The 13,593-nt window shown below is 37.3% G+C and overlaps 1 protein-coding gene across 4 annotated transcripts in view; it reads left to right on the top strand.

Annotated features, from left to right (window-relative positions):
* The window catches only part of yeats2 (YEATS domain containing 2), a 162,800-nt gene that overhangs the window by 46,149 nt on the left and 103,058 nt on the right, over positions 1–13,593 (top strand). For all 4 annotated transcript variants that reach the window (XM_028825680.2, XM_051922874.1, XM_051922873.1 and 1 more), the window contains exons 9-11: positions 5,481–5,525; positions 7,004–7,175; positions 8,080–8,316. In XM_028825680.2, the coding sequence (XP_028681513.1) occupies positions 5,481–5,525; positions 7,004–7,175; positions 8,080–8,316 (454 nt within the window). The remainder of the gene's footprint in view (positions 1–5,480; positions 5,526–7,003; positions 7,176–8,079; positions 8,317–13,593) is intronic.

The raw sequence follows: 13,593 nt of genomic DNA, 5'->3' as shown, positions 1-13,593 counted from the left end.
TAAGTACTTTATTTCCGCTTCTTTTCACATGCTTGAAGCAGGAAAAACAATCAAGCAGACTCACTTCTTTAGCCTCAAGAATTCTTAGCAGTTCCCAAAGTTACTGTTTAAGAGATGTCAGCAGAGTACTGAAATTTTGAAAGTTATGAAAAGTTTCCAGCTTATTTATGGAACTACAACCTTATTTTGTTAGTCAGGTATATCATGAACAGATTTTTTTTTCTTTGTACCTGTAGTCTGCTGAAGCAAGATTTGTTAAATTGACCATTTGTATTTGGCTGCATAGCTAGTAAGCCTAGGAGTAAGGCTGGCCTTCCATTGTTTAAAAATATTTTTTTCCTTCATTCGTTTAAAAAATTTAGACATGAGTGTCAGTAGGTTTTGCATCCTAGGAACAAAGTTACCCGAACTGTTCTATAACATTTCCGTAATTATTTACTGTTCTGATGCTGATCTTTCTGATCATAAAATAGGTCCTTACGATATTGACGAGAAGAATTCATAATTAATTGTAGAATTATGGTATTGGAGGGTGGCTCTAGAGTGCCTCTTTCTCTTGCATGATTTGGCTCAAAAACTACTAAGCACAACGTCATCTCATAACAGGCTTAAGTTTTGAGTTTGGCATTTTTACGTCCAGCCCTTTTAGCTCTAGACAGTCCTCAACAAACTGTGACACACAGACAGACACACATCCATAATCATGATATTGATGTTTTCAGTGTCAGGGGACCCGAAAACGTCAATATCCATCGAAAAACCAGAGATCAAAAATTTGGACGAGTCTAAAGCTTTCTCTCCACCCCCCATACATGATAAGTTATGGTGGGGGAGGGCGCAAAGCAAAAATATACATAACAAAATTAAATACAATATTATCTCAAACAAGATCTAGCTTTTTGGTAAGTTGGGACGGGAGGAAGGAAGTATAGTTTTAAGTTGTCATCATATGATGGTAAAAAAAATTTTTTTGCTATGCATTATCAATTTAAAGTACAGTAATCCCTCACCTATCGCGGGGGTTACGTTCCAGAGCCCCCCGCAATAGGTGAAAATCCGCGAAGTAGCGACCTATATTTATTTTATTATTTATACATATTTTAAGGCTTTATAAACCCTTCCCACACTCTTATAAACCTTTCTCACTCTCTTGTTAACCTTTCCCACACTCATATAAACACTTCCTATGCTCTTAAACACTTTCTGCATTCTTAAACACCTCAGACCAACACTGCACGCAGCGATCAGACGTCAATGTGTCAGCACTTGCTTTGTGAAGGGGGGCAGCTGATCTCTCAGCAGAGCAGAAATGGACTTTGTGCTGCTTCTGCCAAAATGCCTGCTTGTCGCTCTGCAGGTTTGGAAGGAGGAGGAGGGTGTGTGTCAGGGCTGAACGCACGTTCGCTCAAACCCCCCTCCCCGGAGGCGCAGTAGCTCCTGCCACTTCGCATTGTCAAGGGGGTGGGGAGCTGAATGAACGCTAAGGAGAAGCGGACTTTGTGCTGGCTTTGTGCTGCTTGTCGCTCTGCGTGTCAATAATTTAAAAGCCTGTACAATCAGGCTTTTAGGTGTACATCACCTATTTTCCTGTCTCACTGTCTTGTCTTGCGTGAAGTTAAAATGTTTTATAATAGTGAGATGTTACTCATATCCTTAGCCTGACATCCACATATCATATGTGTTAACAAAGTGTGTTTTATAAGTTTACATGTGTTTAAAGCATGTGGGATGGGTATTTTAAGGCTTAAACTATAAAAATGTTTATTTATATGGTCTTTCTATATCGCAGATTTTCTCCTGTTGCTGATGGGTCTGGAACATAACTTCCGCGATAGGCGGGCAATCACTTGTATTTAAAAACCCGCGAAGTCGTGAATCCGCGAAAAGTGAACCGCGAAGTAGCGAGGGAATACTGTAATGCCAAACTTTCCTTGTTTTTGCACCAAATTAAAAAATGTACTGTTTTTGTTTAAATGTGAAAACTGAATATTCTGCTGCTAAATTTGTTAATAAATGGTAACATCTCAAAGACTTATTATGGATAAAAGTATGGATATTTCTACTTTGAGATTTATGTGATATCATTGCCAAGAATTGAGAAAACTGAGATAAGGACGAAAAAATAGTAATTTAGTTTGTTATTGTTCCTACCTTCAAAATTAATTGCATACTTAAATGTACATACTTGTGCAAAATACTGCAGTACATCTGTGTTACTTCTTAAAATTTTTCAGTCACCTGTATGAAGGAGTTATATTCTGTTTCCTGAGATATAGTTTGCCATCTAGTAGATTTTTTCTGATTTTGTTTCTTAATATGTTTTATTATGCAATGTTATTTCTGTTTTATCTTTTGGGGAAAATTGCACGTATAGTATAATATTGAAATGTACTTTAATGTTAACTTACAGTGTTTAATGTTAACTTACATTAAACTTAATGTAAACAGTTAACTTAATGTTTAATGTTAACTTACAGTGAACTCAGAATTGTGCATGATTTTTTTAATTACATATTTTCAGAAATGTGGATACCCATGAATTTTTTTTAATTCTGCCTAATTTATTATTATTATTTATTATTATGCAGAAAATGTGTAACATAATTCACATAGTACCTTTTGGAATATTTCAACTGATTATTTTTCATTATAACTTGCATGATAGATCTGTTTGTATCAATTTCAGTATTTTAGCATCTTTGGAGTAGTAATTTCTAAGTGTAATGATCAGCTTTGTTATTTTTTGTTTACACATTTACAGAAATCTTTTATCAAATTTGACCATATTTTTCTTAGTCAAACCTTTGTTAATTTTTTATCAAATAAGCCATGGCCAATCTAAAGAAATTTTGTTTGAAATAGTACCCTTATCTGTTTATGCAAAACAATTAAAGTAATTTTGAAAATTATCTCAAAAGGTCAACAAAGGGTATTCAATGAGGACAAGTGATCAAGTATTTATAAAACACTAGCTGTGTAAGCCCGTGCTGTAAAAAGCCTGGGCTTCTAGAAACCATGGATTCTGGCATTTCAATCAATCAATCACATCAGTTGTGCATTAGTGGCTAAGTGAGGCACTTTTTCTCCGTGGTTTCGTTTTGTCGATGTGCTCGCCTCCATTGTCTATCAGCAGTGAAACCAGTTTCTCTCTCCTTGGAGGTCTCATTTTACTGATATGCTCACCTTGTTTGTGTATTAGCGGCTAAACAAGTTTCTTTTCTCTGCGCTTTCACTTTGGCGACAGAGTTGCTTTCTTTGTGCTTCATGCGTTAACTTGGGGCTCACTTGCCGGTTCTTAGAGCTTCATGCTGTAGCCTTGCACTTCCTTGCCGGACAGACAGGCACACACACTTCCACGCGTAGACGCTTATACAGTGCATCTGGAAAGTATTCACAGCGCATCACTTCTTCCACATTTTGTTATGTTACAGCCTTATTCCAAAATGGATTAAATTCATTTTTTTTCCTCAGAATTCTACACACAACACCCCATAATGATAACATGAAAAAAGTTTAGTTGAGGTTTTTGCAGATTTATTAAAAATAAAAAAATTGAGAAAGCACATGTACATAAGTATTCACAGCCTTTGCCATGAAGCTCAAAATTGAGCTCAGGTGCATCCTGTTTCCCCTGATCATCCTTGAAATGTTTCTGCAGCTTAATTGGAGTCCACCTGTGGTACATTCAGTTGATTGGACATGATTTGGAAAGGCACACACCTGTCTAAATGGTCTCACAGTTGACAGTTCATGTCAGAGTACAAACCAAGCATGAAGTCAAAGGAATTGTCTGTAGACCTCCGAGACAGGATTGTCTCGAGGCACATATCTGGGGAAGGTTACAGAAAAATTTCTGCTGCTTTGAAGGTCCCAATGAGCACAGTGGCCTCCATCATCCGTAAGTGGAAGAAGTTCGAAACCACCAGGACTCTTCCTAGAGCTGGCCGGCCATCTAAACTGAGTGATCGGGGGAGAAGGGCCTTAGTCAGGGAGGTGACCAAGAACCCGATGGTCACTCTGTTAGAGCTCCAGAGGTCATCTGTGGAGAGAGGAGAACCTTCCAGAAGGACCACCATCTCTGCAGCAATCCACCAATCGGGCCTGTATGGTAGAGTGGCCAGACAGAAACCACTCCTTAGTAAAAGGCACACGGCAGCCCGCCTGGAGTTTGCCAAAAGGCACCTGAAGGACTCTCAGACCATGAGAAAGAAAATTCTCTGGTCTGATGAGACAAAGATTGAACTCTTTGGTGTGAATGCCAGGCATCACATTTGGGGAAAACCTGGCACCATCCCTACAGTGAAGCATGGTGGTGGCAGCATCATGGTGTGGTAATGTTTTTCAGCGCTAGGAACTGGGAGACTAGTCAGGATAAAGGGAAAGATGACTGCAGCAATGTACAGAAACATCCTGGATGAAAACCTGCTCCAGAGCGCTCTTGACCTCAGACTGGGGCGACGGTTCATCTTTCAGCAGGACAACGACCCTAAGCACACAGCCAAGATATCAAAGGAGTGGCTTCAGGACATCTCTGTGAATGTCCTTGAGTGGCCCAGCCAGAGCCCAGACTTGAATCCGATTGAACATCTCTGGAGAGATCTCAAAATGGCTGTGCACAGATGCTTCACATCCAACCTGATGGAGCTTGAGAGGTGCTGCAAAGAGGAATGAGCGAAACTGGCCAATTACAGACTTGAGGCTGTAATTGCTGCCAAAGGTGCATCGACAAAGTATTGAGCAAAGGCTGTGAATACTTATGTACATGTGATTTCTCAGTTTTTTTATTTTTAATAAATTTGCAAAAACCTCAAGTAAACTTTTTTCATGTTGTCATTATGGGGTGTTGTGTGTAGAATTCTGAGGAAAAAAATGAATTTAATCCATTTTGGAATAAGGCTGTAACATAACAAAATGTGGAAAAAGTGATGCGCTGTGAATACTTTCCGGATGCACTGTATATAAGATAATGAAAATTGTTTGATGTACAATATTATTGTATAGTTTTCTAGCTATCATCATTAAAGTAATATATAAATACTATTGAATAGTATTTATGTATTGTGTATTGTGTTTATGTATTGTTTTTGGAACTTAACATTTATGAATCTCCAAATGATGAGGTTGGCCATCACATCCAAAAAATAATTTTATTTGGTGCTCTTTGTATGATAATATAGAAAATGACAAGCACTAATCTATCAACAAGTAGAGCAAAACGGTAACATCATTCTTGCCAAAGTCTTGATGATAACAGAAAACATACATCTGGATTGTGCCACTATCTATAAAGTAGAGGAGAAGGTAGTGAAATTTATTGTAGTAACACAATAACAGCTGTAACAGAATTTATCAGTGCTCAAATATGTTATTAACCATTGACTAAAATTCACAAAGAGATGGGGAATGCTTCAAATTTGCTGTCAGATTTTATCTTAAATTTACTATTGTATGACTAACTGTTTTTTTTAATCCTTTAATAGCTGGATAGAACATACACTGGCCTTCAGACCCTTGGAGCAGAAACGGTAAATTGGAATTAAGCAAAGTTTTGCTAGATTTGCAGTATTTAATCCAGCTAATATTATTTGATTAAATATTTTGAAGTTTTGCACATAAGACCAGAGCAGAAGTCAAATGTAGTCCTGCTGTAGTTATAGCTACTCAAGCTTCCACGTCTGTCCTACTTCCTTTTAATTAAGGGGTTGCTGCTGATAAGAAATCTGCCAGTCAGAGTTTGATAACTGGGTTTGACCAGTATTTTCTTTCATTATTTGCTGGCAAAGTAATAGTGATTGGTTTATTTGCAGCTTGGAAACTCCCAACCATTCCTCCCATCCCATTTTCATTTCTGTGCATTATGTGATAAAGAGACAAGTTTCATAGAGTTAACAAATAGTGTTGTAAGAATTCTTTTCCATTGCTTCTGATCTGAATTCAGAATTAGGCAGATAGCAGGCTAAGGTTAATATAAACTTTGTGTCTGTTATGATAACTTAGAGAAGGTTATGCTTTATCTGTACAGGGTACATGTAGGCATGTGTGATGCCTTCTTTAATGCCCAGTGTACTGATCTCCATATTTCATTAAAGATTTAACAGTGTAAAGGAAGGGCAAAAGAAGATCTAATAGATACAATCATTGTATGACTGAAATGTGTAATTTAGATTGAAAACTTGAATGACTTAAATCTTATTAGAAAGCTGTTTTCAGTCTATTTAAGCAAAGCCTGAAAGGGTACACAAATTCTGGAAAACCCATTGAATATGGACAGTATACACAGAGAATATCACATTACAATGTGGTTGAAGTTACCACACTAGAAACCTTTACATTTTTTATGTAATTAAGGCACTAGATAGACAGTAGTACTTGATTACTTCAATGAGACTAACTGGCTTTTTCTTATCATCTTATTTTCTTAGGTTCTTGTTAAAATATAATTAGTTCTTGTCTTATCAAATAGCTAAATGTGGGTCAAAAATCTTCACTAAAACTGCATTCATCTATTTTTTTGGTAGCACTTTAGCTTAGGTACTATCTATTCTTCATTTACTCTTATGTAACAAGACTTTAACAAAGGCTTTTTTGGTGTTAATGACACAGAGAGCATCAGTAAAGTGTTTATTCATCTCGCCAGTACAATTACTAATAAATTTGAAGAATTCCCAGGCCATGTATTGGAAGTGTGCAATATCAAGAGAAATATGTTAGGTGATCCGCTGTGGCAACCCCTAACGGGAGCAGCCGAAAGAAGAAGAAAAATATCAAGAGAAATATGTCTCACTTAAGACTTTTCTGGTCATTCCAATTGAAGTTATTTTTGTAGGCCACATTGCACAGTGATGCTTTGTATATGTCATTAATTACAAAAGTAGCCTTGTACACTTGTTACATAAGAGTAAATGAGTAATACATGCATTTTTACAGTACATAAACTAAAGTGTTACCATTTTTTTAACTGGCTATTTTTTTGACTTGCCATGCTTTTGTCTTTGTCTAATAGGTAGTTGATATTGAACTTCACCGCCATTCCTTGGGGCCAGAGTATCTTTGTAATACTTCACAGCAGCCTTCAACATCCTATCCCTTGCATTTCACCTCAGGGTCCAATTCTTCAAATCGCACATCTTCTCCAGTGAAACTTACCCGTGAGTCATTAGTTGCAGCTGAGAAAGGTACTAGTGTTGTTATTATGATATATAGTTGGTATATTTTGTTACTATTAAAGAAGGTTAAGAACACTTGTAACCAAGTTGTGCTTCAGTCTTGATTGACTGACTATAAATTTACAGGTTCAGAGAAGGTAGTAACTGTGTATGACTGTCAATGGCCACAGGATAACTAAGAAATAAAAGTTGTATGCAACAATCAAAAACTATTCCATACATAACTGTTCTGCTACTTTGATTGTCAAGTGCTGAATTGCAGATAGTAAAGAACTCCAGGTCAAGATCCCAATCTTGTAAGAGATTCATGGCTTTGAGAAATAGTGGAAAGTTGGGGCACATTTGGCAGGAGGTTCATTGGTGGTGAGGAGGAATAAAGAATAGATGGACAGATACTGTATCAGCTTGAGACAGTTGTTCACAAAAGTGCAAATTTCTTCACAGTGCTGTCCATGTATTGGTTTAAAAAGTAGGGAAAATGGCACTAGTAACTCAAGATCGTTTTGCTGCAGATGTGGAGTCTGGAAATGCTCTGATAGTAGCAATTAAGCCTCTTTCCTTAGACATAAATAAAGAGTTTTATTTAAAAAGTGTAAAATACAGAGAAATGATAATGTGAACATTTTAATGTTTGTGCATCCATGAAAGTTGATTATGTAAATTAGGCAGATGAATTTGTTTTCAATCCTCTTGAGTAATGCTGTCATTTTCCACATTATTTCATTAAAAATGAATTCTGAAGACTATATATACTACATTTAGAAGTATGCTTAATCCATAAACAGTAAAATGGAATATTGTTAATTTTCTCTGCATTGATTGACAGTTTTGTTCTATTAATTTATCTTTCAGTTTTCATTTTACTGTAATTATGTTCTGTTGATTCCTTTTTTTATATATATATATTTTGAAGGCTATCCGATCAAGAGTGAAACTGGAAGGTCTGCTACTTACTTGATTCACACTACTGAACGAACTCCTTCTAGACCTAGAATGACAGAAAAAATTGCTTTGGGGTCTCATGGCAACTCTGCATTTCAGCCTATCACGGCAAGCTGCAAAATTGTGCCTCAAAGTCAGACGCCTAGTTTAATGGATTCACCTGCCAAGTCATTTCAACCAATCACTATGAGCTGCAAGATTGTATCAGGTATTGTAATCTTTTAGTAATCAAAGGAACATTATATTTTTTGTTACTCTTTTCTTGGGATTATTTTAACTCCTCACATTACTTAAAAATACCAACTGTGGTAGCCCACTGGAAAAGTGATATATTTTGTTAAGCACCTCACCTTATCTACTGTATAGCTTGGTCTTCACTAGAGGCGAGAAGACCAATGAATCATTTGCAGATGCCCGTTTTCAGTGCTTTAGGTAATGTAGTACTCATTAGTACTCGATAAGATTACTAGTCAGGTTTTGCCGTTTGAATTCTGTTAGGTCATATTCAATAGATTTGTGTAACTACCTTTGTTTGAAGAAGAACCACTTCATTTAAATCCTGGTTTACAACCATAATTTATCTTTTCTCAGTTTTTCAATATGTATTTTAATACTGCAGTCAGATGTTATGTTGTGAAAATATCATTATCTTAATAAACTAGAAAAGGACCATATTTGTAGGCAGTAATTGCCTAAAGAAAATATTTTAAAGCCTTTAACAACCCCTTTGTTCAAAGCCTAAAACTGAGACATTTTTATGTAGTTTAAACTAAATAAGGCCTGAAAAACAGAAATCTTGAGCAATGTATTTTCAGAGCAGAAAGTTTAAAAAAAATAATTTGCAATGAGAATGAACAGTGATTTCTGTAGCATTTTAAACTATAAATTGTACATCATTGCACATTTTTGTTAATCTTTATGAGTGTAGCTTGCTGCCTACTTGTATGATGAAAATACTTACTGTTGAATCAATCAAGAGTCAAATGAAAACTTTACATGTAATAAAATAACAGCCCTGTACATGGTACCCACCTCAACCCAGACCACCCTGCACACATCAGAATTCCAAAAACAACAAAAGATGAATCTGATTTAACTGACAGGTTAGGAGCAATCCTACAAAGCCTCCATTAACAAAAAGGTTAGAGAACATGTCAGTGGTGAGAGCAACAGGGCACATCCTCCTGCACTGACTTTAAGTGACTGTGAAAACTTTATTTCTGTATAAAAATTCCCAAAAATACATTCTCATTTCAACTGTCTCGACAAGGGGGAGTGAGGGTCCCCATGTGAAACTATGGACGGGTGCTTTATCAGTACTGTAACTTGAAACTGAAAGAGCACTGCTCAAAAAACAACATAGGGAGAATGTGAGGCAGACAGCTTCCAGGAATGGTAATTAAACACATGACACTTGAACTGTAAAACTGCACACTGTGACACTTCAAAGTTACACTGTGAGCAATGCTTCAGCAAATGCATCATTCTCAATAGAGTCAAAACTATGATTAGAATCTGACTCTTCATGTTCATGTTGTCTTCATGTTCCTTAGCAGTAGCATTCTGTAGCTTTTCTAGAACATCCTCAACTCTGTGTTCTCTTTTTTTGTAGAAGGCATTTCCCTAGTACAAACATCAAGTCTTATTGGTGAACCAAACAGTCCCCATGCATTCTGACAGAAGCTTGTGCTTAAACATGAGCAGTCATGCATGCAATATTTTTTTTTTGCCTTTTACACCCATATTACACATCTCTATATATAATCTTCATTTGGATCTTGATCTTTGTTTGTCCGCGAATGAATTAGAAGAAGAAGCACTAGATGGCAGTAGAGAGACAGCTAAAACATAGGCATTGCATTAAGAATCTCCTCCAGGCTTATACTACTGAAGACTGTAGTACTCCAGTCACACCTCAAAACACAGACATTCAAACTAAACAAATTGTTGTGCTTTAAATTAACTAATCGTTATATATAATCTTCATGTGGATCTTGATCTTTGTTTGTCCGCGAATTCCACGCATGCGTAGACCACCTTCCAGTTTAGTACGTTGTTATTACTCAGGGATGTCAACAATGTGCCGGAATAACGAAAGGGGTGGTGGACAATGTTACGCTGGTTAGCTCCTGAGGCCTGGTTAGAGAATGAGATTGCCGAAGATAAAAGGTATGTGCCTACGTAACATATGAATGAAAGAAAGACAGTGGGTAAAATGAATGACAACGTAACAGCACGTTCCGGAAATTATTATTGTTACGTTGTAGCCGGCGAGTGCTGCACGTCTCACAGTTGTACTGTGGCTTGCTCACATGTCAGTGAAGTGATCCCTATTTATGCTTTAAAGAGCCTGGATACCTATGTGTCCCCCTTTTATAACCATTGCTCCGTGTATATTGCCTTACTCTTTGGATTGCCACAAAGCAACCTGCGAGATTGGAGAAAGGTTGAGAAGAGATCGTGAGAGGAAATGACAGCGTTGTGAAAACGAGATGGACTGTGAACGGAGAGAAGCAGAAATGCTCCTACACCACCACATAATTACTATTCGGACAGTGATTCCGAGTAGGCCGTTCCTATCGAATCAATGTCCAAGGGTTTTGTTTTGTAATTTTGTTTCCCTTATAAAAAATCATAATGCTGTGCGACGAAAGGCCCAGTTCACGACTGGCAGCCACGTTTAAACAGGGAGCCCTTCACAGACAACTTTAACCTGCGCAACGTAGTTGGGCGCACATGGCTAGTGTAATATAAAAGACTAATCCTAGACAACTATACATCATTGGATTGCTGTGAACCTCAGCTCTTATGCGCTGCTCACCTTGGCATATACATGTGCAAATTGCATATTTTACTAATGAAAGAGAGCAGACAACATGGAAACTAATTTATTTGAAAGAAAACATTCTTGGGTATGTTAAAAATACCATTTTTTGATTGACATGTTAGCTTATTGCGATGTGTACAAACAACATTGAAATATGTGGCTACAGGAATTAGTTGATGCCTTGTGTTTACTGCAGCTTTTCACATCCCTAACCAAGAAAGTAGATGGCACCTAATATACAAGTCAAGTTTTGAGGTGTTTGTATCACCTTCCTAAGACAATTTTTGACTTAGCTATGCTTTATAGGCTGTATATGCGGATTTACTAAGGGTTGTCATGAATGTTAAACAGTTCATTTTACATTAGGATGAATTAATTTTTTGGAAGCCACGCAAGGGATTTTTAATCACTAATATATGGTAAATCCAAATGTGAGGAAATACACAGTTCTAATTTTAAAACAATGCTGTAGTGCAGGGGTCCCCAACCCCCGGTCCGCGGCCCACTACCGGTCCGCAGCCGTCTGATAGCCGGGCCGCGAGAGAACTACTGGCAACGGCGACTCACTCAGACTTTTCAGAACGCTTGGCGGGCAGGGCTTTGCAGCGGTGCAGAGTGAGGAGAGAGACCGAGGTGAGAGACTATTACAACAAAGTATTTTTATGGTCCCGACAGTTTCCCCATATGACATGAGTCTATAGAAATCACGTTACTACGAAGTACATTCAACAGATGCTTTCATTACAACGAAGTGACCTTGAAATGCTTGAACGAATCATCCACAGAGCAGTTAGATCTGTGGTCGCAGCTCAGTTGTGCATGTTTGCACAACGATCCCCAAACAGAAACATTGCAAAAAAATCTCTTTCTTCGAACTTTCCTCGTACTGTTTTTTTTTTTTTTTTTGCTGTTTTTGTTTTCTGTGGTTTTCATTGATTCCTTTTGCTTATTGCTTGTCAACATTTGAAAAACATCCATTGGAATTTAACTCATTGTCACCCTCCTATAGAAACGGCAGACACGAAAAAAAGATTGCAGTGTTAATGTTTGTGATGTGCAATCTGTTGGATTGGCAAATGTAAAGCATATGTCTTTGTTATATACAAAAAAAGAAGAAAAATCTCAGATCGCAAACGTATGCGAACTGCTTAATAACTTTAATAATAATAGAAATGTTATGTAAATTGTGTATAAAACTGCCACACCCCCCCCCCCCCCCCTCCCAACCAACCTCCCACGACCGGTCCGTGGAAAAATTTGCATCTAATAAAGTGGTCCTTGCTGTCAAAAAGGTTGGGGACCACTGCTGTAGTGTGTCAAAGTTTTAAATGGGCAGTGTGTTTATAGGAACATATTATTTTATAAAATGTTATATTCTTGTCATATCTTCCTCACTGTTAACATGTTTTATGTTTGCATAAACTACATCTAACATAAGTCTATTTAAGTCTCTTACTAAAGGATTACACAAAAAATGTGCCTTAACTGTTCTGCCAATACCTTAGGAGTACACAACTTACAATTGGAGAGTATGTCAAACTTGACACCAGCAGTTGCTATATCTTGTCCCATTAAGGATGTCAGATTGCATGACTAGGAATTGGAGTGGATGACGGATTACACAACTGCCTCACAGATTTTCAGCACAGTTTCATATATTCAAATTACAATTAATTAAGCCAATTAATATGCTACCTAACATTATTGATTCCTGTATGGATACTTTCCAGATATGGTGAATTCTGAAGAAATCTGCCGTTGTATGATAAACACGAGGCATTAGATAGACAAGCAAACCTCTTTTTTGTTTGTGCGGTCTAAAGTTCCCATTTACCTATCTTTGCTAGTGGCTGCATTGTGTCCTCCTAGGTTATTGCTCGTGTGTTGCCAGTTCTCACTTATACACGAGCCTGCTTATATAACTTAACAACAACAACAACAATATTTATTTATATAGCATATTTTCATACAATTGATGTAGCTCAAATTGCTTTACAGGATGAAGAAAGAGGAAAAAAGACAAAATATAAAAAAATAAAATTAGGCAATAAGGTCCGATGGCCAGGGAGGACACAAAAAACAAACAGAGAAAAAAACAAAATCTGCAGGGGTTCCAGGCCACGAGACTCCCCAGCCCCCTCTAGGCATTCTACCTAACATAAATGATCTCAATCAGTCCTCATGGTTTTCAGGCTTCACATGGAAGAACTTGATGATGATGGTCATGTGGACCTCTGGGCTTTAATCCATCAATATAGGGAGAGTATGGTGCTTTGATTGGGTGGTGGTGGCGGCGCAGATCGCCACCATAGAAAACTGTAAAAAGAACAGCAGAGAAAGTAGGGGTTAGTTTTCAGAGCCGCCATGAATAATAATGATAATTAAATGCATATACAGAATATCAGGACTAAACTGAAGAATATCAGAACTAAAAATGAAGCTATGAGAAAGCCAATGGTAAAATAATTTGTTTTTAGCAGTGTTTTTTTTAAACGTTCCACTGTATTAGTCTGGCAAATTTCTATTAATAAGCTATTCCAGATTTTAGGTGCATAACAGCAGAAGGCTGCCTCACCACTTCTTTTAAGTTTAGCTCTTGGAATCATAAGCAGGCACACTCATTTGAAGATCTAAGGTTATGACTTGGAGTGTAATGTG

The sequence above is a fragment of the Erpetoichthys calabaricus genome, chromosome 2 (assembly GCF_900747795.2).
Source record: "Erpetoichthys calabaricus chromosome 2, fErpCal1.3, whole genome shotgun sequence".
NCBI lineage: Eukaryota > Metazoa > Chordata > Cladistia > Polypteriformes > Polypteridae > Erpetoichthys > Erpetoichthys calabaricus.
Note: the sequence above shows the minus strand (reverse complement) of the source record. Positions and strands in the feature narration are given on the sequence as shown.